This window comes from Epinephelus moara, chromosome 19 (assembly GCF_006386435.1).
Source record: "Epinephelus moara isolate mb chromosome 19, YSFRI_EMoa_1.0, whole genome shotgun sequence".
In the NCBI taxonomy this organism is placed as follows: domain Eukaryota; kingdom Metazoa; phylum Chordata; class Actinopteri; order Perciformes; family Serranidae; genus Epinephelus; species Epinephelus moara.
In genome coordinates, this window is record NC_065524.1 from 12,911,831 (window position 1) to 12,935,096 (window position 23,266).

The 23,266-nt window shown below is 39.6% G+C and overlaps 2 protein-coding genes across 5 annotated transcripts; one reads left to right on the top strand and one right to left on the bottom strand.

Moving 5' to 3' along the window:
- The first annotated feature begins 3,187 nt into the window (after positions 1 to 3,187).
- LOC126406391 (cytochrome c oxidase subunit 5B, mitochondrial) lies at positions 3,188 to 5,880 on the top strand. The gene is made up of 4 exons (XM_050070614.1): positions 3,188 to 3,363; positions 5,310 to 5,380; positions 5,455 to 5,554; positions 5,649 to 5,880. The coding sequence occupies exons 1-4, from the start codon at positions 3,261 to 3,263 to the stop codon at positions 5,759 to 5,761; spliced, it is 387 nt and encodes a 128-aa protein (XP_049926571.1). The 5' UTR covers positions 3,188 to 3,260; the 3' UTR covers positions 5,762 to 5,880.
- A 373-nt stretch (positions 5,881 to 6,253) lies between these two features.
- On the bottom strand, positions 6,254 to 21,277 carry herc4 (HECT and RLD domain containing E3 ubiquitin protein ligase 4). Of its 4 annotated transcripts, none has more exons than XM_050070613.1 (25): positions 21,225 to 21,277; positions 21,089 to 21,137; positions 19,831 to 20,101; positions 19,583 to 19,742; positions 18,774 to 18,850; positions 18,455 to 18,676; positions 18,276 to 18,367; positions 17,185 to 17,315; positions 16,860 to 17,014; positions 14,942 to 15,018; positions 13,942 to 14,066; positions 13,719 to 13,778; positions 13,366 to 13,477; positions 12,767 to 12,956; positions 12,480 to 12,652; positions 12,252 to 12,371; positions 12,058 to 12,156; positions 11,774 to 11,941; positions 9,855 to 9,998; positions 9,539 to 9,705; positions 9,268 to 9,334; positions 9,092 to 9,174; positions 8,688 to 8,871; positions 8,332 to 8,434; positions 6,254 to 8,257 (listed from the first exon to the last, which is right to left on the bottom strand). In XM_050070613.1, the coding sequence occupies exons 3-25, from the start codon at positions 20,054 to 20,056 to the stop codon at positions 8,049 to 8,051; spliced, it is 3,144 nt and encodes a 1,047-aa protein (XP_049926570.1). In that variant the 5' UTR covers positions 20,057 to 20,101; positions 21,089 to 21,137; positions 21,225 to 21,277; the 3' UTR covers positions 6,254 to 8,048. The 4 variants fall into 4 exon arrangements, 2 of the variants coding, with proteins under 2 accessions (XP_049926570.1, XP_049926568.1); XM_050070611.1 differs by having other exon boundaries at positions 21,080 to 21,137; positions 21,225 to 21,274; XR_007571687.1 differs by lacking the exons at positions 6,254 to 8,257; positions 8,332 to 8,434; positions 8,688 to 8,871 and having other exon boundaries at positions 9,102 to 9,174; positions 9,488 to 9,705; positions 21,080 to 21,272.
- Between the last annotated feature and the right edge of the window lie 1,989 nt (positions 21,278 to 23,266).

The following is a 23,266-nucleotide window of genomic DNA, read 5'->3' on the forward strand; positions in this document are numbered from 1 at the left end:
CTCCTCCCAGTCTCCATGCTAAACACATCCAAGATCAAGTCTGTACTGAACACAGACACAAGTCTTCTCATATGACTGAGTAAGATTTAAACAAGTACATTTCCCATAGTGTTTGACTGTTCCTGTACTTTTTTATATGAAGTAACACTAAATATGATAAGTTTTTCTGGATCACTGATGGAGCTTGTGAATAGCATACACTGAGGGGGCAAAAAACAGAAACATGTAAAGGTTGATGTGATTTAATATAATACAACAGTCCTGTAGTAAATGTTCTGTTGACACTTATGTTATTTGTGTGTTGAAGTAATGTTTTAGAATTTTTATTTAATAGTTATGAGTTTCAATGTTTCAGAAAACAATGAAATTCCTGTTTGTGTGATGATATTGCATAATTGTACCACTTAGGCTCTGGTTAGATAACATATTCTTCCACTATTTCTGTAGCTATAACATGTTGTTTGTACGATAATAGTATGGAAGGATTACTGAACACCCAACTGGGCACAGGCCCCAGGGCCTAAAGCGTCGAGGGTCCCCCTGACCTTCACCTGCGAAATGTCCCTTGAAGAGACACCAACTGACCAGGAAGATGCGAAGGGACTGCAATGAGAAACACCCTAACTACAAAAATGGGCAAAACAATAAAGAGACACAAAATGACTTCAAAGAGACTCAGAACCACAATAGGATGCATATGACTACAAAGAGATGCAAAACAACAACAATAAAGAGGCTAAACTCCCACTAAGTCTGTGTTTCTGGCTCTTGTAGGAGAGGTGGTCGGGCCTTTTGCATATCTGTTCCCAGGGGCCCATTGTCTCATACTCTGCCTATAGATAAGAGGGTTGCGCTTACATGGGCACAATTATGTCACTGCTGTAAATTTTGCAAGCGTTTTGATTTGAGCAGCAAGGAAAAGAAAAAAATAATAATTTAATAAATTCACAGGACAGAAGAAAATATGATCCTGCAGAGGAAATGTAATGTTTTCAATAGGCTGTAAGAAATGGAATAATATATGGTGTATACAGTTGTCTTGGTAACTTTTTTAAGCAGTGCACATAATGTTTATATGCCCTTTTTTTGAATGTAGGCCTATGTATAAAAATATGTTGACAATTGGAGGAACTACAATACAGAAACACCATTAGTTGAGTTTGGAAAAAAAGACATATGATAAACTTTTTTTTCTTAATGATTATTATTATTTAAGTAAGGTTATCAATGACTTCCAGGAAAACAGATCATATGCTGATCTACCTTTAACCCTGAAGCTGCCCTTTTTCCATCGCGAGATGCCGCCAGAGCGTGCTCCCTGATGACGTCATGTTTACAAAAGCCCAAATCCTCTAAGAATGAAATCAGTCCTCGCCGGGTGCGGTGGCGCGCTCCTGTAATCCAAGCTACCGGGAGGCTGAGGCTGGCGGATCGTTTGAGCTCAGGAGCTCTGAGCTGCAGCGGACTATGTCGATCGGGTGTCCGCACTAAGTTCGGTATCGATATGGTGCTCCTGGGGGAGCCCGGGATCACCAGGTCGCCTAAGGAGGGGTGCACCGGCCCAGGTCGGACACGGAGCAGGTCAAAGCCCCCGTGCCGCTCAGTAGTGGGATCGCGCCTGTGAATAGACGCTGTAGTGCAGCCTGAGTAACACAACGGGACCCAGTCTTTTTACACTCTGTATACTGTTCAACTAACAGCTGGGACAACACACACACTCAGCAACAATGTGTTTATGTGTTACAGCAGCTTCATCACTGCTGCTTTATTTTCTTGTTGCCATGAGAACCCTCAGAAACCAGTTGTGGTTGTTTGTCCTACAGCGCCTCCACCTGGAGGAGAGGAGCAATGACCATCTTCAGTTCAGAACTGATGGCATCCATGAGGGTTGAAACGTATTCAAGAACTCTAGAAAATCCAGTCATTCATAAATTTAAAATTGTCTTCACTTTAACCATCTACATCATACAATTCTACATACAGTAATGTATGTAACACTGACAGGGGCTACTTCTGCAACTTTATTCAGGCAAGATTTTGAATGTAGAAATTCAGCCTATTCATATTTGGCTATGTTTTTTCTTTTGACATTGCTACTTTTACTTAAATAATTCATGTGGTTCTTCCACCACTGCTTGCATCTCTCTGTCTCTCTCTCCATGTGTATGTGTGTGTTCATAATCAGCAGGTGCATGAAACACCAACTTACATGCACAGTCTGTGCAAATGTAAATCACAGATTCACAATCACTTGGTCCAGTTCTCTTCTCCATTTATTTACTTCAGCTAGGACACATTATTCAAAAATATAACCTATATATTCACTGTCATGCGAATGACACACAGATCTACCTCCCCTTAGAGCGAAACAACATCAACAAACTAAATGACCTCAATAACTATCTTCATGATATCAAATCCTAGATGGCCAGGATTATTTCTCTTCATCTTCATCTTCTTTGTACTTCTGACAAAGTCATCCATGCCTTCATATCCCCCAGCCTCCATTGTTACAACTTCTTATATTTTGGTATTACTCATACTTGCTTATCTCATCTTCAATTAGTTCAAAATGCAGCAGCAAGAGTTTTAATAAGGTCAAAAAAGAGGGGGCACATTACCCCCATTCTGGCCTCCCTACAATGGCTGCCTGTTAGCTACAAGATCAATTTTATGATTCTGATGTTTGCCTCACCCCCTCTTACATCATAGAGCTCCTCTCCCCATATCACACTGTGAGAGACCTGAGATTGTCTGACCAAAGACTTCAGTCTGTCCAGAGATCCAGGACTCAATGTTATGGGGATATGACCTTATACCTGAGATTTTCAAGTGTCATCTTTAAAAACACTTTTACCCGCTAGCTTTTAATTGTGCATAATGTGATTGTCTTTATTGCTGTTACTGTCATAATGTGGTGACAGTAAAAAACAAGGATACAGTTTTTGCTATAGGTGCAATAATAATAATAATGGCATGATATATGACTGTTAATAATATTTTATTGCTATTATCATCAAGTCAAGAGACAATTTAAATTTTAACTATATAATTCTCATCCTGTGTCTGTTATATTTTAACAGTACATTAGCCACTCGTTCCTAGTGCCTCCTCTGCTCAATGTGATTGGTTAACCCAGCCACGCTCCTGCTCTCATTGGCCGGAGCACCTGTCACTCACAGAGGCTGCCGGGGTCATTTCAGTCCAGCCGCCGCTTATAGTTGTCACAGGTCATATCGGTACTAGAAAGTGAGACCAGAATGGCGGGACGTCTTCTTCTCCGAGCTAGTGTAACAACAACACTGCAGCTGAGGAGCAATGTGGTGGTCAGACCTCTACACCGTGCCATGGCCACCGTGAGAGGTACGAGTCCGTTTATTACCAACAAAACGAAAGACTTTGCTCCGTGAGACAGGCCCGCAGACAACGGTAACGTGAACAGCCCAACTGTCATCGGTCACGTACACAGGAAGAGTCGAGATAGTTAGCAGGGTGCTGTTAACGATATATATTTGGCTAATGGCGCAGTGTGGTGGCTACATGTTAGCCTGTATCAAACAAGATGTCTGTAATGAGACGTTAGCTTGCTGCCACTGGTGCTATATCCTGTATAGAGGATAAATTATATTGAATTTTGACACTAAATGTTTATTCGACACAAATAAATGTCTGTTTTTGGTCTCCTTATGTGCTGTGAGATGGCTATGTTCCGCTTTAATGTGACAAAAACATTTGAATCATATAATTGAAGGTCATTTGGATTTTAACTCGTGAAAGGCCTTTGATAGTCCCTCCTCCTCTGGCAGGCGTCTCTTGGTAAGGTGCCAATATTCTGATAGGGTGCAGGAGGGAGCAGGTTGGTGGAGATGGCGTCCAGTGCTGACGTGCAGTTTAACTGATATACGTACACTGACAGCCCGACTGTAATGTACACATCACCTGACTGGATTACCTTGATTAATGTCTTTCAGTTAAATTATCTCCCATATCCAAGGGTGCCACCAGGGATTTTGGGCCCCATGAAAAGATACCACATTGGGCCCCACCACCACAGGCCATGCAATCCTGCACAAATACTGTACCCACACCTGCAGAACCCACTCAACCTATTCAAAGCTTTAAATAACTCTACCTTTGTAATATTATACATTTTACTCCTTTACATTTACATTTGATATGATGCTGTGTTATAATATGTAAGTATGTTGGCTCCACATTGACAAATTACAACATTAAAATAGTTTTACGCAAACAGAATCACATTTTATCATAACCTAAGGAGCTCATGTTATGATCATGTAATATTTCTGTGGTTATGATACTTTGAAAGAAGCCCATCTGCATCATTAGTATCTTTTATTTTTCATATTTTAAGTATATTTTGCTGATAAAAGCAAAACATTTTAAATCCAGGACTGTGGTACTTCTACTTTTACTTAAGTACAAATCTGAGGAGTACTTTCAACACTGATAAGAACATCATAACCAACATTTTTCTTACTATTAACTGATCTGTCATTTGACAGAAAGCTACTCACCTCCGTCCTCAGGTGGGAGTAGCGCTGGTTTATTGATAGTGGAAGGTATGGGGACACAGGGCTGCTCAGGATAAAGCTGCAGCCATACTTTGGCCTGGTACCAGACATACAGGGACAACTGATTTAGTATTAATAGCTTGCGCAAAGTTTGCCTGTAATGAATGGCTTAAAGGAGAAGAATGTAAACACTTAGAATTTTTTTGTGAAGATACTAACTGTTCTGGGAGCAAACGTAGCCTGTTTGACTATGGAGACCTCATTTCCACCTCTCATGGTGACCCAACTTTCTTTATGAAGAACTGGGTGACATACTGTCGCCCTTTCTTTTCTCTCTCCTGTTTTTTTTTTTTTTTTTTGGCTAGTCAGATGTTTCTTTTGGGAGCTGAGACATTATGCTCAGTTCCACCGACACTCATCATTTCACTCTGCCCGGAGTACCATTTGCGCGAGGACTGAACCGTTTTATGAAAATACGGGGCGGAGGGTAATACAGAGGGTCTCTGGAGGTTAATTTTTTTTGTTTTGTTTTTTTGCCAATAACAGTTTTTAAAAAAAGGAAAATGTTAGTATAAGTTAGCTTCTTCCCAATAAAATATTCTGTTTGTGATGATAGGTTTATGATCTTATATTATATGAAAAGATTATTATTAAATTATAAAAAAAAGACTTAATGTTCTAATATTTTTTTAGGGCCCCTGTCAGTCACACGCCCTTACAATCATCCTAACTGTTCTTTCCCTAATGGTGCCACTGCCCATATCTGTTTTTCAGGAGTGCCAACAGATGATGAACAGGCCACTGGACTGGAGCGACGCGCCCTGCAGGCCTTCAAAAAGGGACAGGTAGGCTACAATACACACAAGTATAGTGTGCATAAACCTCAAGTGTACTGATTCTCTTTCACTTCAAATTACAGGATCCCTACAGTATTCTGAAGCCCAAGACGTATGCCGGCACCAAGGAGGACCCTCACATTGTGCCATGCATTGGAACCAAGAGGCTTGTTGGCTGTCTTTGTAAGTGATGTACATTAAAGGGAAGGTCCAGTGCTCTGTACTGTATGAATGTGCACATTTCAAACCAGGTGAACTATAATATAATTTTCTGCAGGCGAGGAAGACAACACTGCTATTGTGTGGTTCTGGCTTCATGAGGGAGATTGCCAACGCTGTCCTTCTTGTGGTTCCCACTATAAGCTGGTCCACCATGAGCTGCCCCACTGAAATGAAAATAAGCACAAGCTCTGTACAGACGGGACAACACAGAGATCCATGCCTTCTTTATGGCCATATACTGCAATGTGTGCATATCAGTTATCATTAAAATGTATATCTGAACTGAACTGTCTTTATAGAGAGTTCAATTATTTAAGCTAGACTGGGCTACTTTTAGTGGTAGGACACTCACTGACATGTCATTCACTGACATGCTTGAATTTCAGTAATCATGTTTGCATGCCATAACAGAGTAAAACTGTGACTTGGGACTATGAGCTGTTCCTTGCTTGACACATAAATACTACGCAGACATTAATGAGGGCTGTCTTGCCATGTTTTATAGGACCAGTGTGCAGGATTTAGGGGGATCTATTAGCAGAAATGGAATATTGAAAATTCAGAATTGTGTTTTCACCAGTGCATAATCACCTGAAACAAAGAATAGTTGTGTTTTTGTTAGCTTACGTACACACTACAGGAGCTGATTTTGAGCCACAACCCCCCCCCCCCCCCTAAAATGATCAGCAAAGCCCCAGTTTCTTAACGGTTCTAAGGATCATCTTGTAAGATTTACCTGTGGTGCACGGAGTGTTTTTTGAGTCCCCCCATCTGCTTGGAAGTTCATCCTGGCTGTACTGATTTCAAATCACAAATATTAAACATGTTCATTACCAAGGATCACAGGTGGTCCCGTGAGTCTCAGAGGGTTTTAATGCAATATATCAATGGGACTCAACCAAGAAATTTGCTCACCTCCAGCTGTAACTTGTTCAGTCCATGTTCACATCATCTCCATGACTTAATACTTTTTCTTTTTTCTTCTTCAAAAATTTCCTGTAAAAATTGGTGTAAAAACTAACAGCTAGCTCTTTCACCCATTGCCTGCAACATTTGTTTACTCTAAAGTTACGTTTGATCATGAGAGATTTACAAGATTTCGGGTTTTGAGAGTCGTGTGTTGTGCTGTTTGGCCAGAACGTTGCTCTCCACACACAACAGTCAAATTTGTTTTACATGTTCTGTGTGTCTCTGACATTTATCTCTTTAAGATTTGAAAAATCTAGTATTATTGTCCAGTCTTTAGAATAAGCCATTTATATCTCAAGAGGGAGCGGGTCCTCTTCTGTGGAGCCCACCAAGTTTCACCTACTATGTTTCCTTGGTAGCCCAGACCAGACAAACCATACACTGGCCCAAGAGAGGGCCTGTCATATTTTTACATTCCCTGAGGGCAACCATAGGTCCCACTACATGCTTGGAAAGAAAGGGTTGGGGCGAGGAGTATATTGCAATCTGCAACCTCACCACTAGATGCCACTAAACCCTATAAACTGGTCCTTTCAGATGTGGTAGAACGTTTATTCTAAGGGGCAAAAAGTAAAATGGTTCTGGTTAAAACAACTTTTTGCTGTAATACCCAAAAACAACAAGTTGCAATAAAGTGATGATCCAAACATCTCTTAAAAATGGCTTAAAGGACAGTATTTTATCCCCAAAGTAACTCACACTGATTCAGTGGCTGTACTTAGTTTTTAATTTGTGGATTGTTTTCAGGCGGACAGCCATGAAAATCCACGCTGGATATAAAGCAAATGCTTGCTCTCAATCAAATGTCACAACAAAACTTATGTCAAACATAAAGAGAGTTAGTTTACATTGTCTGGGTTCAAACATTTAATACACAGGGGGTTGACACAACATCATTACCTCCTGTAAAATATAATATGATTAACTGCAGTAGTCATGCAGCAACTACTACCACAGTGGAGCTTAAAATGTCACATTTTCATTAGGACCCTGTCAGAGAGGTATCGATTTAAATTTGGTCATTTTTAGGCCAAAGTGTAGTTTTTCTCACCAGTACAGACAGAAACATCTCACTATTATGTTCTAAGCTTCAGAAAGGTAGTGCTACTGCATTTCACTATATTTCACAGGTGTTGATGTTGCTATACGCATACCCTGTTCTCTCTCTACATAGCAGTTTGCTTCATCACACTCCTCATATCCAGACATGAATAAAATCATATCTATAAGAGTAATATCAAATGTGAATCAACTTGTAATAAGAGCATCAAATACTGTGATGGCATGGGAAAAAAAGCTAGAAAATCAAAGTTAAGATTTCCTGTGAAAGTCCAACTCTTAATCAGTTCTAATGTCATGTGGCCTCCACCTCTTTCCACTCAGTGTTCAATTCTTACAGCAGCATTCAGACTGCCAAACAAAACATTTGGGAATGTGGTTGCCATCAACAGTCTGGACATGGAGTTCTAGGCATTTCTGTGTACAATCAGGCCAGATTAAAGCCTTGATTATGATCTATGGCCTGTAAAAGCTTCTCCCGGAGCGTTTCCCGACTCGTGTACTTAGGCAGGTCCAGCAGGTTGAAGCAGGTGTGGGCCACAGGCAGGTAATGCTCCCCTCCACCAGTGGGCTGGATGACCAACTTCAGGCTTTTCATGCCCAAAATGGGTATGCGGTCACTTCCTGTGAGGAACACTGTAGAGGCAAGAGACATTGTTTCACTTTTCCAGCTGAATCTAAGTAAATTCATCGTGGACAGCAGCACTTACAGAGAAACTGCTTTTTCTTCTCTAAAGGAAGACTGTGGAACACCTCCCAGAAGAGCCTGATGGTGGGATGATCCTTCCAGTACTCCCCTTTGTATTCAGTGCTCTGAAGGGTGGAGATAAAAGTTAATTGTACTATTTAAAATTACTCAGCCAACTGATAGATTTGTGATAATATCCATTTAATTTCAATTTAAAATTGCATACACATGTCATCTAGTTCTAGATGCATCATTTTGTCATCATGTTCTGTGATGCTCGTCTCATGCAAACCCCCAAAACTGCCCTCTTTCACAGGATAAAATGTCCAAAAATGAGCTGGTGAGACGACATATTTCCATTATCATATGAAACCAGACCTTTTCGAGCTCTGTCCAGTCATAGTTGGTGTTGCCGATGACCATGGCTTGCAGTTCGTTTGGCTGGAACAGCTCTAGAACTTTTCCACCGCACACCTTGTGGAAGCCAGCGTAGAAGCACTCGAACAGCGGGGCCACTGATGTGTTGAAAATGTAGTCTACGTATGCACTGACGAAATCTTGCCTACAGAAAGAAAAAAAAAAGCACTTGATAGAGAAGTAAAGTGATTTTTGTGAAGACATAACATGTAGAATGTTGAGGAAAGACAGCAATGTCACCAGATTTCCAAAACTGCGTTTTCAAGATGAGTTAAAACATGATTAAAGGTTTTATTGATCTTCTTATCTAACTCTGGACAGGAAAAATCTGTGACTGGTAGACAGGACAACTAAAAAAATGTTACCTGTTTGATTTATTGACATTGATGTCTTCGCCGCCTGGTATTAGTTCCAAGACCTCTGTGGCACCATAGTTTTCCTCTGTGACCTGAAAAAATAGCCAGTGCTTAGATTTTGCTAATATGTAGATATCACAGCTATTTATTTTACACTTCATGCCCCACAAATACTGTTTTCTTACTGTGAAGTTCAAGCAGAAGGTGTCCTCCAGGTCATCCTCTTCGTAGTCCAGTAACTGCTGCAGACTCCTAGTTCAAGAGGAAATAGAAATATATTTATTTTACATTATTTTCATAAGCAGACATTTGGTAAACTCAATGAACACTCTCTGTGGTTATATAATTGAAGCATTCAAAGACTCAATTTAAGATGCAGTTAAGGAAATACCATGGTAAACTGACATTCATGAACATGTTAAATGGGAACCTCAGATGACTGTTCCTTGATCTGACCTTCCCACATCTGGCATTAGCTCTTTCAGGTCATCTAGTGTCGGCTTCCTCTTCAGGAGCTTCTTGTAAAGGGCCACGGGGAAGTTGAGCTCCACTATAGTGAGATTGTAGATGGCCAGACCGCAGATGACCCCAATGAGGTTGAATAAGTCAATGTCCTCAAAAGTCTGCGAGGGACATGGCATTAACGTGTACCAATTCATAATAGGATCACTTCAGTATCCCCGTTATTCAGGGTGTTTTAGAGTGCACTTAAACTCAGCCAGTCATATTTCAGTATCCCGAGCATAAAAAAGGTGAATTATACAATAAGTACCTTGTTTGAAAACCAGATGAGCCTGGACTCCTCGTGGTAACGAAACATCCCATATTTTGGATCCAGCAGCTCTTTCATGATCAGGAGGAAGAACTCTTTTCTCACGCCTCCTGCATCGACTGCCTCTTCTCCCACAAAGATCACCTGCCATGGAGATTGCAAACGTTACAACAACGGCAGTACCTTTCATGTCTTCATCGAAATGGCAACACTTTAGAAGACTATTTCTGCCAGTGTGATGAAAAAGAAAGATCCTGTAAGTAATAACAATGAAAAACGTTCTCAAAATACTGAGTTAATATCTCAAAAAAAGACTTATCTCAAAATAATGTTGGTGTCGCTATCACAAAGACAACCAGATCGCTCTCCATTTTCCTCAGAGCTTAGCCACTACCAAAAAACACAGTACTACATTTAACTACATTTTGTTTTCCACAGGTTCTTCAGTTGTTCCACCGTCCACCCTTTCTGCTACTAGGGATAGTAATGAAGCCAAGAGTTATGAGTTGTGCCGACAAGGTAGCAAAATAATAAAACAGAGGCGCCATAGTCTGAACTAAGACAGCAAACTCTACTGCTTTCCACATATCTGCAGCAGCGCATTACAGCGTCACGCCCTTCAGTTCCCACCTTTCACGATAAAAGCCCTACACACCGCATCACTGCTTATCAGAGGGAAGTTAAATTCACTCAGAGCATCTCACTGAGAGGAAACTCAACAAACAGCTTACAGATAGCTTACAGTAACTGCAAAGAACTTACAATGATACTCTTTGGTAAGTGAGGATAGCTACCGGGGAAAACAAAAGCACTACCCATTTCCCATTTTGGTTGCACAGCAGTTGATGCACTTCCTTTGTGCTGTAAACTGAGCCTTCATTTCCCCAGGAGATTGTATCTGTTGCCAGACAGAATTGCAAAGTGAAAGCAAGGCTTATGAGGAACCAATCTAAACATGGTTGGTCTCCATATTACAATAGCCATTATGATGTGCAATCAACATTTACTTCAGAACGATAAGCTAAAGCAAAGAATTTCTCAATATCCACTTTAAGCAGCTGGTCACTTGGTCTGATGTGCTGAATTGTGCTGGCAGGTATCATCTAGTGGTTTTTAGAGCTTTTCTAATGGAAACAGCTGCCTCCTGCTATGAGACCGAACCATAACACCAAAACAACATGCTGAAAGATGCTGAAATGCTAAGGGGAATTCCAATGGAGTCATTACAATGAGCAACACCTTTAACATACACTGCAGTCATTTTCTATATTATTAAAGGGATACTTCACCAATTTTCAACAAGCTTTGTATCATAACAATGTGGGCTGTACAGTATGTGTAAATGAACTATGGTAAACTTCCCTCCACCTTAACAACGCCAAGACTTCCCTGCTCATCTCTCAGATTTTCACTTGCTGTAGGGCTGTAGCTTGAATAACAGATTGTGCTTAATCATTTTTGTATGCCCACCACCACAGACCCAAAGAGTACAGAAGCATAACGAGAGTGAGAGCCGTCCCCTCTCTCTCAAACTCAGACCAAACTCTGATCAAACAGTAAAACCAGGCAGTGTTGATCAAATATTACCAAGATTCTTTCACTCCATTGCCTATTTCTTGCCTAAAATGTTTTCAGAAACATAACTTAGCTTACTGGCCAAGCTGCATTACCTCACCCACCAGCGGGAGCTTTTATTGATCGGGGCATGACTCAGCACGTGCTGGTAGTTGAAAGTTTTCTGCCTCTTGAACAAAAGCGAGTGCCACAGACATTTTCTCTGTTTTCTCTGCTGATGTAGCACCAATTTCAAAAGTATTTGCGTCTTTCTGCTGCACAGACAGCCCAGTTTTATGAACTGACCATCTTTCCAGCAGTGAAATACTTCTTTAATAGAAAATATTGATTATAGCAGCTTTTACCTTGAGTGGTTTCTTGTAATCGACATTCTTAGACTTCCTGAGGACTTCCATGGTGTCTCCAACAATGTTTTCTCTCCGAACAATGAGGATGAGGCACGGGTTGACAGATTCCACCGCTGGCAGGAACATAGAGCTGAAGTTCTGCATCTGTGCTTGGTCCACTGCCATCTATCAATATAACAAGGCAATAATAAATGACTGACACATTACTATGTTTCAAAGGTGCAATAGTGCAGTTGGTATGTGACATCATTTGGCAGCAGTAGCTTTGAGCTCCTTATTACCTGCATCTGTATGACAGCATCAGTGTGAAGCAGTGTGGTCTTTGCTTGGGCATCAAATACAAAGGGATACCTGCATAGAGTCACCACACCGTCATGACCCTGAGGATACAAAGGATTAAACAAATGGTTCATACAGATTCCTAAACATGGACAAATGTAAGTGATCTGTAGAACTGACATAAACAGAAACTCACCATTGGGTACATCTGCCTCTGAATCCACGTGACGTAATCATTTCTGATGTCTATTAAGTCATCCAACTCATGGATGTAGAATTTATCATACTGAATGATGTGTCCTGCTCTCTCACTCACCTACAAAAACAGGAAAAATTGATGTAATTCAAAGTTCTTCCAGGTACTGTGCGATGTACATGTGACAGCTGTTGTAACACAAATCAATGGATTTCTGTCTTTTCTCACCGTGTGCAGGATCTCCAGTAGTCTGAGAGACGTGTCCAGAAAACAGGTGAAAATTCTCTGCTCTACCGAAGGAATGCCCATCTTGTGCATCTGAAGCAGATACACCACCACTTCCTTATACAACTCAACCAGCCGCTGGAAGACCTGGGACTCAAACGTAGACCACCAGTTTCCTAGTGCAAATACAAAACCAATCATATTGTGAAAAAAGGCAAAAAGCAGAAATTGTCAGAGGTATTGTTGCGTTGTGTGTGGCATAAAGCATAAAAAAACATCTTTCATCTTACCCAGCACCTTCAGTGGAGCCTCTTTCAAATTGAGGAGTGATTTGGCAAATGGGATAGAGATAGTCACATAATTATTTCGGTCACTGAAGAGAGGGCATTCTGGCAGAGTGAGGTAGAGTCTCAGGGCTTCAATGTCTGGAGGAGAGCTGCTTAGTCTGGGAATTAGGTTCTTTTCCAAACTGGCAGCGATCTGAGGGAGACAAAAGACAAGTACATAGGTCTGTTATGATTAATGTAATCATTCCTAACTGATGCATCTCCTGGCTCTCCTGCCCGTTTACAAAAAAAGGTGGGGCAAAGTGCAACAATGACATTTTCAGGATTTCATAGAACAATTAAAGCTGGTGCAGTAATAATGTGTAACTGAAGACAGTGTATATATCCTCATCTAAATGAAATCCAATTGTTTCCAGGCAACAAATCAAACTTACATGAGCATCTTACAAAAGAAAATAGTGACAAGACCAGGTGAGCCCACGGTCATGAGTGAGGCCACGTATAGGCCCATCTGGGTCTCTTGCCTGTGAAATCCTTAAATAAAATAAAGTATGTGGGTATGGCGCACCAACAACAGGATTTTTTTTTGTGTGACCACTGACCTGCTGAGCGATCTCAGGGTGATCTTGCTGAACCAGTCTGTGAAACAGGAGTCGGGCTGTGTTCATATCCACCCCTGAACATTTACTGCTGGTACTGTAGTGATCTGGATGACTGTATAAAAGAAACAGAGAGTTAACATGAGACAGTAGCCGTAGTATTCCTAAAAGTCAGTAGAGTACATCTAGGTTACTACCAAGTGGTAAGGATTTTTCAATTTTGACATGTATCAGTTCTAAATAGTGTGTGAAGAGGGATCAAATTAGTGAGATAAATGCATAGAATTTTACAATAATGAATTAAGACTGTTGGACCAGATTGTAGATAAAAAGGACCTCATCTACAATGTGATTACCTCTTTGACAGAAAAGATCCATTGAGGCAGCTTGCTGAGGAGAACACGAGGTCAATCTCACTAAAGGACAAAACAAGTAATTAGTGTGACGACCTTTCAAAATCAAATCTCTAAAGAATTTACAGAAGCATGGCAACTTGTCCAACAGAAAAAAATATGTCTACAATAACACAAAGTAACAATAACACCAAAAACAAGTGGCCTTGTGAGGAGAGGACTTTACTTGGCGATTTCTTGTGGGAGTCTTCCTGGTGAGTGGTTCAACCACTTGTCTATGATGTCCTGATTCAATGTATAAATCTTCCTGTGGGGATCTTGTATCCTCACGTCATCTATGTCCTGGAGTTTCTACAAAAGCAAGTAAAAGTAAAAAAAAAAAAAAATTAAAATTAAAAGTACGAAGTTATATAAAATAAGCTAAAGGTCTAGTCTGTTGGGTTTTGTGGCATCTGGCAGTTAGGTTGCAGAACTGAAACGTCTCCCGTCTGCCAAGCGTGTAGGAGAACTACGGAGGGAGAAGTAAAAACCCAACAACGCAAATGGCCCTATCCAGAGCCAGTGTTTGATTTGTCCATTCTGGGCTACTGTAGAAACAAGATGGCAGACTCTATGGAAAAAGACCCGCTCTGTATGTAGATATACACGGCTCATTCTAAGGTTATGAAAACACAATAATTCTTATTCTCAGGTGATAATAAACTAATGAAAACATAGTTATGAATATTACATTCAATTTCTGCCTATATATGCCCTTAATTCCTACACACTGGATCTTTAAGGAGGACTCATTTTAAAAATCACAGTAAAAAAAGTGCAATTTCTTTCAACCATTTAACATCTTAAGAAATTTAAGGTCTCTTATGTTTAAGATGAAATAAAACAAGCGCTACTTGAATCCACCCAAATCATGGCACAAAAAAGCAGGTGCTTCCTTGTATAAAGCCTGTACACACATGGCTATGATTAAAAACAAGACCAACATTTATTGACTGTGCAGGATCTGATGAAGCAGTCTCTTAATTTGAACAGGGAATTATCTTCCCTCTCCTGTATGTTACAGTTCTGCCATGTTAATTTGGAAATGTCCTATTATGGTTGTTAAAAAAATCCCATGCAGACTTTTGTCACCAAATCAGGGGCTAACAAATGATGTTACTGCATGTTAGGGAGGTATTTCAGAAAACCTCACATTATGAAGAGCCCTTTTATTTATTACAACTTACATTGTTGGTGCAGTAGTGAGCAAAACTCTGGTCTCCTCCGGCATAAATCCTCTTGACACAACAGCCCTGTTCCGAGTCTGCAATGTTACTCAATGACAACAAGAGATAAATGTATGGACAGATGAGAGATTGGGATGACCCATAATTATACAAAAGTTCATAGTGTCATCTTGAAGATCAATCATATTTTTGTTATTAACATGGTATCAAATGTGTTGTTGCTACTTCAGATTCCACCGAGTATCACAAACCAATGTGGTAGCTTTCTGCTCATAGGTTCTGGTTGACCAGTCTGTACGGTTCAGTCCCAATGTGTCTCACCAGCCGCAGTGTAGTGGCGCTGGAAAGTTTGTGAACCCTTCAGATTTTTCTGTATTTCTGCATAAATGTGATCAGATCTTCAGTTAAGTCCTAAACCTAGACAAAGAAGACCTAATTCAAGAAATAATACAGATATATATATACACATACACATACATACATACATACATACATACATACATACATACATATATATANATATTAATTAATTAATTAATAAAAATGTGTGTGTATATATATATATATATATTTATATTCATATGTATATATATATATATATATATATGTGTATGTATATATATTAATTAATTAATTAATAAAAATGTATATAAAATGTATACTATCTTTAAGCTTTACATACTTTTTCCAAAGAGACATGCATAGCAAAATTATCCAACATTAATGTCTCTTTGGAAAAAGTATGTAAAGCTTAAAGATAGTAGGAGGGAGTCAGGTGTTTGAATCAATGGGATGATGGTCATTTGAGATTCGTAGTCCCTGTCCTACTTAATTAATATAAACATGATATATAAACCTATTCTGTTCTGTCTTTACTATCAAAGTCTTGTCTTCACCACACAGGTTTGTGGAGTTCAGACAAAATGCTGTTGATGGTCACCAGGATGGAAAAGGTTAAACAACAGTGCCCAAAGAGTTTGGTCTTCACCAATCCACTGGCAGGCAGATAGTGTACAAATGGAGGAAATTCAACACGACTGTTACGCTCCCGAGGGGTGGGTGTCCAACAAAAATCACTCCAAGAGAACAGCCTGTAATACAGGAGATCACAAAGAACCACAGGGTAACATCTAGTATCTACAGGCCTCTCTTGCAATGGCCACTATCAATGTTCATGAGTCCACCATCAGAAAACACTGAATGAAAATGGTGTGCATGGAAAGCAAGAAGAGAGCCACTACTTTACAATAAGACCATTCCTGCCTGGCTAAGGTTTGCTAAAGGCCAGGGGGATGAACTAGAAGGTTACTGGAAGACTAAAGATGGATGGACCGAAAGCATCTGCCTGAATCTCACATCATTTTTAGTCCACACTGATGCATAGCAATGCCAACACACTGGCTTTGCCGGGATTTAAGAGGGGAGCATAGCTAAGTAGAAACAAATTGTTTTTATTTGTAATGAGAAACCCTTGTTTCATGCTACGAGGTCAGACAAATCAGTTCACTCGGCGGAGCGGGCAGATTCCGAGGTCTGGACCAAGGCAATGTATTTTAAGAACATAGATGAAGATCTGATCACATTTGAGATCAAATTTATGCAGAAATACAGAAAACTCTAGACTTTCTAACAGCACTGTAAATGTAGGTGATTGCACAGTACATTATCTGAACTGAACAATTGGCTGATGAGGAAGGTCAACATCTAGCAAACAAAAGACAACCAGATATTTTTCTGAGGAGTTAGTGAATCAAACAAGGGATATAAAAGAAAACAAAACTTCAATTTAAAATGCACTGTTTCTGCCATGAGAGCTTGATAAGCTAGTTATTACATCACATCTTTGCTGTTGTGAGTTTAGTTGTTTGGTTCTACCTTCTAGTGCCTTCTCAATGCAGCTTGATTTAATGCGTCTCACCTATATCCGCTGGAGAACTGGAGGCTACCCAGGGGCCTTTCACGGGGGCGGGGCTTTTTCTGTTGCAAGTGGAGCGTGTACCAAGCTGCCCGTTACCACCAAGCCCAAATGAGTCCATCTTTCCACAGGAGGGTGTGAAAGCGAGCGTGTGCTGCCTAGTCATTGCAGTCAGTTGAGAAATGTTTAGTTCTATTATGACATTTCAACATCATTTTAATTATTCTGAATTAACCTTTTGTAATAATTATTCAATATGTACACTGATATCACAAAAATGTATGTATTCCATGTTTGATGTATTAAAGTACACATAATACATTTTTACCTTCCACATGAAATCTGCGTGACAACATTTCCCATGAGCTCAAACACTTTCCTAGGGTTGATTTCATGGTTTGTAGAGTTATGTCCGAGTTGTCCGTACCCCCCTGCTCCAAATGTAAACACACCTCCTTCCTGTAAAATCAGCAACACCAGTTGTTGTGACCTCACCAAGACCAAGAGTGCTGCAAGGCCAAAACTTCATAGACACCACAGCATACAGGGCTGGGACAGACTCAGAAAGCATGTAGGCTGCAATCATGTTAGTGACTTCAATCGAGTTATATATTAATAGGAAACAGCCAGCTAAAGAACACCACATGCCATCATGGGATATGTTTTAACCTGCAAGTCTTAAGGCAGGGATCCTCCTTTACAACTTCAGCCCACTGCTGAAACAGAAACTTATTAGACGTTCCAGGAGATCTTAAAACTCACCAACTCTTTAACCAGCAAGAGAATGCTTAAGTTGGTCAAATATTACGGTTGTTTAGATCACGATAGCCAAATTGTAGCAGTGTTTGTCTAGTGACTGAAATTAAAGGATTTTTTTGTTTACAACTCTGGTCTTACTTTTAAAATTATGTCTGTCATCCATATTAATTATGACAGCATTACTTACCAGCTTAATTGATTAGGTATGGGGTCATTTGTAATAGAAAATTAAGCTAGACGTTAAAATGATTACTTAAATTAAATGAACTGACCTACTGCAATTAGCATTATTATGCCATTCAGCGTTTAACAATGAAGCTGATAAAACATCTGCCTTTGTTCACTTGTTCACCTTAATTTTTCGCTTCAGAATTAGTGCTTTAGATATATTAATAAAACTGTAATTGTTTAAAATCTGTCAGATTGGCCTGAAAGACTCCATTGTAAGGCTATATTAAATTCTTTGTGACACCATTTCTCAGCAATTAGGCTGCCCAATAAAATATCATTTTCATACTGAGGATTGATTTCCAGAACTATAAAAATAAGGTCATGGCTGTAAAAGCAATGAATTCACCACCACTTTCATTCAAGGAAACCACACATTTAAATCAAGGTCTTCCACACAGAACACTAAAACAGCTAAATAATATAACTTAACTTGGTCAGTGCTGCCGTGTGATCCTCTCCACAGGCGATGTAAATCACTCTCTGCGATCTGAGGGACTTCAGCAAAGTTGGGAAATACCGATCTAAAAAAATAATAAAAAAAAGACATGACAGTCTGAGTTAAGGGGTTGAGTGCCCACAAGTAGTTTAGTTTTTTTCTGACTACCTACCCTTGCTGTCATTGAGACCCAGCTGACCAAACTTGTTGCGCCCCCATCCAAACACTGCTCCTGAGAGAGTGAGGGCAAAGCTGTGAGCTCCACCTGCTGATATCTGGGCAAAAGGAATACCCTGTACAGACTGAATGATTTGGGGCGTGGAAATGCTCTGTCCATTTATTCCTATCCCAAGTTGTCCGTATCGATTGTGGCCCCAGGAGAAGATTTGGCCTCCTATTAAGAGAAATAGTCATAGCATGGTCTCAAAATGTGGAAAGCATAATAACCTCACTGAATGCATGCGCATTATGTGGGTAGAAACCAACCTCACCTCTTGAAAGTGCATGGGAGTGCCAAAACCCACAGGCTACCTGAGCAATTTGTACATCTGACAAACTCTTGATATTTCTGAAAAGAAAGAAATGAGCTTTGCTTGAGTTTTATAAATGTCATCATGTGCGGCAGAGTGTAATTAAGAAAGCTACCTTTGGTAAATATGATGATACATTTTGATGTTTTAAAGGAGCGGTGTGTAGACTTTAGTGGCATCTAGTGGTGAGGACTGCTGACTGCAGCCAGCTGAAACTTGCACTGCAATGTGCAAAGTGTAAACTCCCAGTTAGGATTCCTTCAGCATTCATTCTTAAGGTTTTTACTGGGAGTCGAATTATCTGCAGAGGTCTCTTCCTCTCCAAAACAAATGGACCCGGTGATTTTAACCAATAAAACACAGAATAAAGCAGTTTCACATTAAAAAAAATCAGTGTTTTTCCAACGCTGCTTGTCGCGGAGGGGCTGCTAACTACAGCTGCCAGTGCAAAAATGCAAAATCATGAATGGCCCTATCAAAAGGCAGTGTTTGGTTTGTCAGCTCTGGAAGCTATGTAGATATAAACAGCTCATTTTAAGGTAACATAAACACTACAATTCATATTATCAGGTGATTATACACCAAAGAAAACATACTTGTTATATTATAATCCATCTCTGCAAATATATCCCTCTAAAATCCTACACACTGGACCTTTAATTACATGTATATTTACATGAGATAGCATGAGCAAATATGAGCAAATGCAGAACAAACAAAAAAGGTTTACAGCAAATCAGTAATTATGAAACATTACTTTGTGAATTTACCTAGGCACACGAACACATTCTTCAAAGTTATTTAGGCCCAGCTGCCCATCTGAGCCCTGACCCCATGAGAAAACCTGCCCTTTGTCATTCAGGGCGAGTGTATGAGCCTCTCCACACGACACTGCCAGTATGATCTGTGCATCCAGGGCCACTACCTGCTCTAATACAAGACAAAGAGAAATGTGATGAATGATTTCACCAAGTGTTACCATAAAACACATGAAATACATACATTTATTATTACCAACCTGGTTTCTTTCTGGACTTCTCATGTCCCAGCTGCCCCAGGTCATTGCAGCCACAGGTATATACTGTCCCATCCTCCAGCAGGAAGGCTGTGTGTCTGTGGCCACACCCCACATCACACACTTGCTTCCCCTGAAAGAACTCACATTTTCGTGGCTCAACCACAATCTCCTCATCAATCCCACCCAAGCCTAACTGTCCGTAGGAGGCATTTCCCCAGCACAGCATCGTAGCTCTCAACTCTGGTTAGACACGCCAGCTGTATCCCCTTCTCTGTGAAAACAAGAGACACACCTCGGCTAATATAACCTCACAGAGCACCGTCACATATCCACACTTTAGGCTGCGAGATAACACCTTAGCTGGAATCACCTAGCAAGGTAGCCAAATAACGTAATAGCTAAATAACATCACCGCTGCATGAAATACACGCCTACGTGTCGCTATCTTAATTATTATGTTTAGGATTTACTGATATATATTTACATCATAAATACAATGAACTCATAGCTGGCCAGATCGTATGTAAACAGATTAGCCCTGTAAGCTACAGTCAAATTAAGGAGGAGTTACGTTGAGTTAGCTAGCTAAAATCATTGAAAACACCACTTCCGTTTTGGGCGTCAGGAATTCCAAATTAAAGCACACGTCTCAACCTTTTTTCAAAAATGTATTTCTAATATTTCTATTTAAAGACATTTAACCTACTACTAGGGGTTCAAAATAATGGTCACTGAAATTAAAACAATAACTGCCCCGTTTCTGCTGATGTTTATATGAATACGATTTTATTTTTTAAGACGGAAGTACTACTTTTTCCGAGTGGAGGACCGAGAATAAAGACAGCTAGCACGCCTCTTGACGCCTGTTACCATGATTATTACAAGCGAGCCACACCAGTCATGACTGATGCAACTTGGCCAAGTTAATTCGGCTTATCTTACCGTTAGACTATTACAGTTAGAAATAGCGGGTAGCGAATTGAGGAAATATTTTATAATCAAATGTCTGACACGTGGTGAAATAAGTTAGCATAGCTTTTTTCCTAACAGTGCAGTAATGTTAGCAAGCTAACATTAGTCTCAATATAACGTAAATGTAACCCTTGCTAGGAGTTCGTTTATTAAAGTGAATTCATAGGCAACACAGTAAATTAAAGATACGTTATTCCTTTACGTCTGATAAAGACAGTACACAAGTTACAACCGGTCTGAGTGTTGTAAAACGTTATAACCAAACAACAAGTCTTACCAAACCCACCAGCTCTGACGATGTTATCGTCTTCCAGTTTTGTCCTTTGCTGGCCCGACTGTTAAAAATGCACATACCAGCACATTTTAGTATTTAATATCAAAGGCTAACTACCAGCTAGTTGTAAAAAAAAAAAAAATCCTACCCAATCCCTCCACTCCAGTGTCTGTCAACAACTGCTGTATGGAGCTGCTGGAGAACTCTGTCGAGGTAACTGCACTGCACTCTATATGTCCGGTTTGTCTTTTAAAAATAAAAGTCATTTTGTAAGAGCGTAGCAGCGACACGTACAAGACCGTGCAAGAGTGCCATCCAGGTTTACTAGATGGTGAAAGCACTGTCAAGATTATCTAGATACTTGATTTTAAAAGTGTATTTTCGCTGAAATGTAAATGCATTGACTTTTATTTTGAAGGCACACCCATGTAACCGGAAGTTTTTTCTGCTATTACATACAATTTACTTTATGGAGATGAAGAAATGTCGCGACGCATCTACCATGTTCTAGATGGGTTGCACACGCGCATGCGTCTCCCAGCAGCTACATACACACATACTACATACCTTACACACACACACACACACACACACACAAAATGTAGGTATACAATGTGTGTGAATGTAACATAAACTTTAAAATGTTCTCAGCGCTCACACTGACACGGATTGTGTCTCATAATTAGAGGTTGTTAATGTAAAGGCACAAAAGTGTGTTTAAGTTCAAATATATCCTATAAAGAACACTGAAATTGAAATATATGAGATGAGATTATTTTTTTTCACAATATTCCATATATCCCGACGTCGATATTATATGTAATATAATGTATTTTTAAAAATCTTTGTAAGTTTCGCTCACCTTATGCAATTAGCCTATGAGTCTCATAGAAGCTTCTGGAACTCATCTGCTGGCCATTTGCCTTTTTCAAACTATATTTGCCAATCTGATAAAGAGGCGAGGAATGGAGGAATGTGGCCCATGACACATTTGGCTCCCTCTAGTGGACTTTATACACAAATAAACTCACTCAGTCACTCACCACTGCACTTCTGAAGAAAAGAAAAGACTGATGATATCATGTAGTAGTGTTTATTTATATTTTAGACCAACTATGATGACTAGTCTAGATATCAAAGAACGTCTAGAACAGTATGTCTTTGGCAATACTGAACAATAAAAATATCTTTAGTGGGAATGATTGACACAACCACCACCAAGTGACACTTCTGAGGAAGGCAGAAGTTTTGCCAAAACATGTCAAGGAATGTAACATCCTAACACATGTCTGAGATAAAAAAACAAACAACTAAAGTCATTATCAGAAACTGAAGACATAATGAACACCATTGAACTAACCTTTTTCTATCTCTATAATCATCATCTACATTATTATTAATCAAAAAACAACAAAGCAGGACACCAATTTGCAAAGACTCTTAACACTTTATTGATTTATTTGTTTTTTAGGTTGTTGGTTGTTTTTTTTTGCAAATTGTACATCTCTAATAATTTTGTATTACTTCCTAATCTGGAACTCTTGTTCAGTTATGCAATCTTCACTTTTATCTTTTTCTTTTTATGTATGATATTTGTCATTTTAATCGGGGAGTATCTTTTGGCTCCCAACCTCTCCTGCGCAATGTTGAGAATGTTACAGTATCATTTAATATATTACTGGATTGTTAATATTGATGTATACACATCAGCAACACTTAAATGTTGTAGCAGGTACAGGTGGAGCTAAATTGAAATATGTTTTGTGCTGCTGGGTAGTTTATGACAATGTGTTGTATTTTGTAGTCTGTTTTATAGACTAATTTTTTGTCTAGCTGCTTTGAAGTAAGCAAAGCAGCCAGAAAGAAAGGTAACAGAACAAAAAAAGTACCATATTACCTCTTACATATAGTGTAGTAAAATCATGTTAACTGTATGAAATTCAATAAAAGTAGCCTACTCAAGTGAACAAGTACTTTAAAGCTGTACAAGCACTGTGCATGAGTAAATTTGCTCAGTTCCATTCAGCTTCTAATACTTCATATCACTTGCCATTAAAGTTTGAGTGGACAGCCACCGCACAAGAAATTTTAGTGGTTTCAATTTGATGAATACTTCATTAAAAACAGTCTATGACAACAGCTAGCCTTTCCTATGTTGTACAGCATGTTACAGAACAGAGCATTTTATCT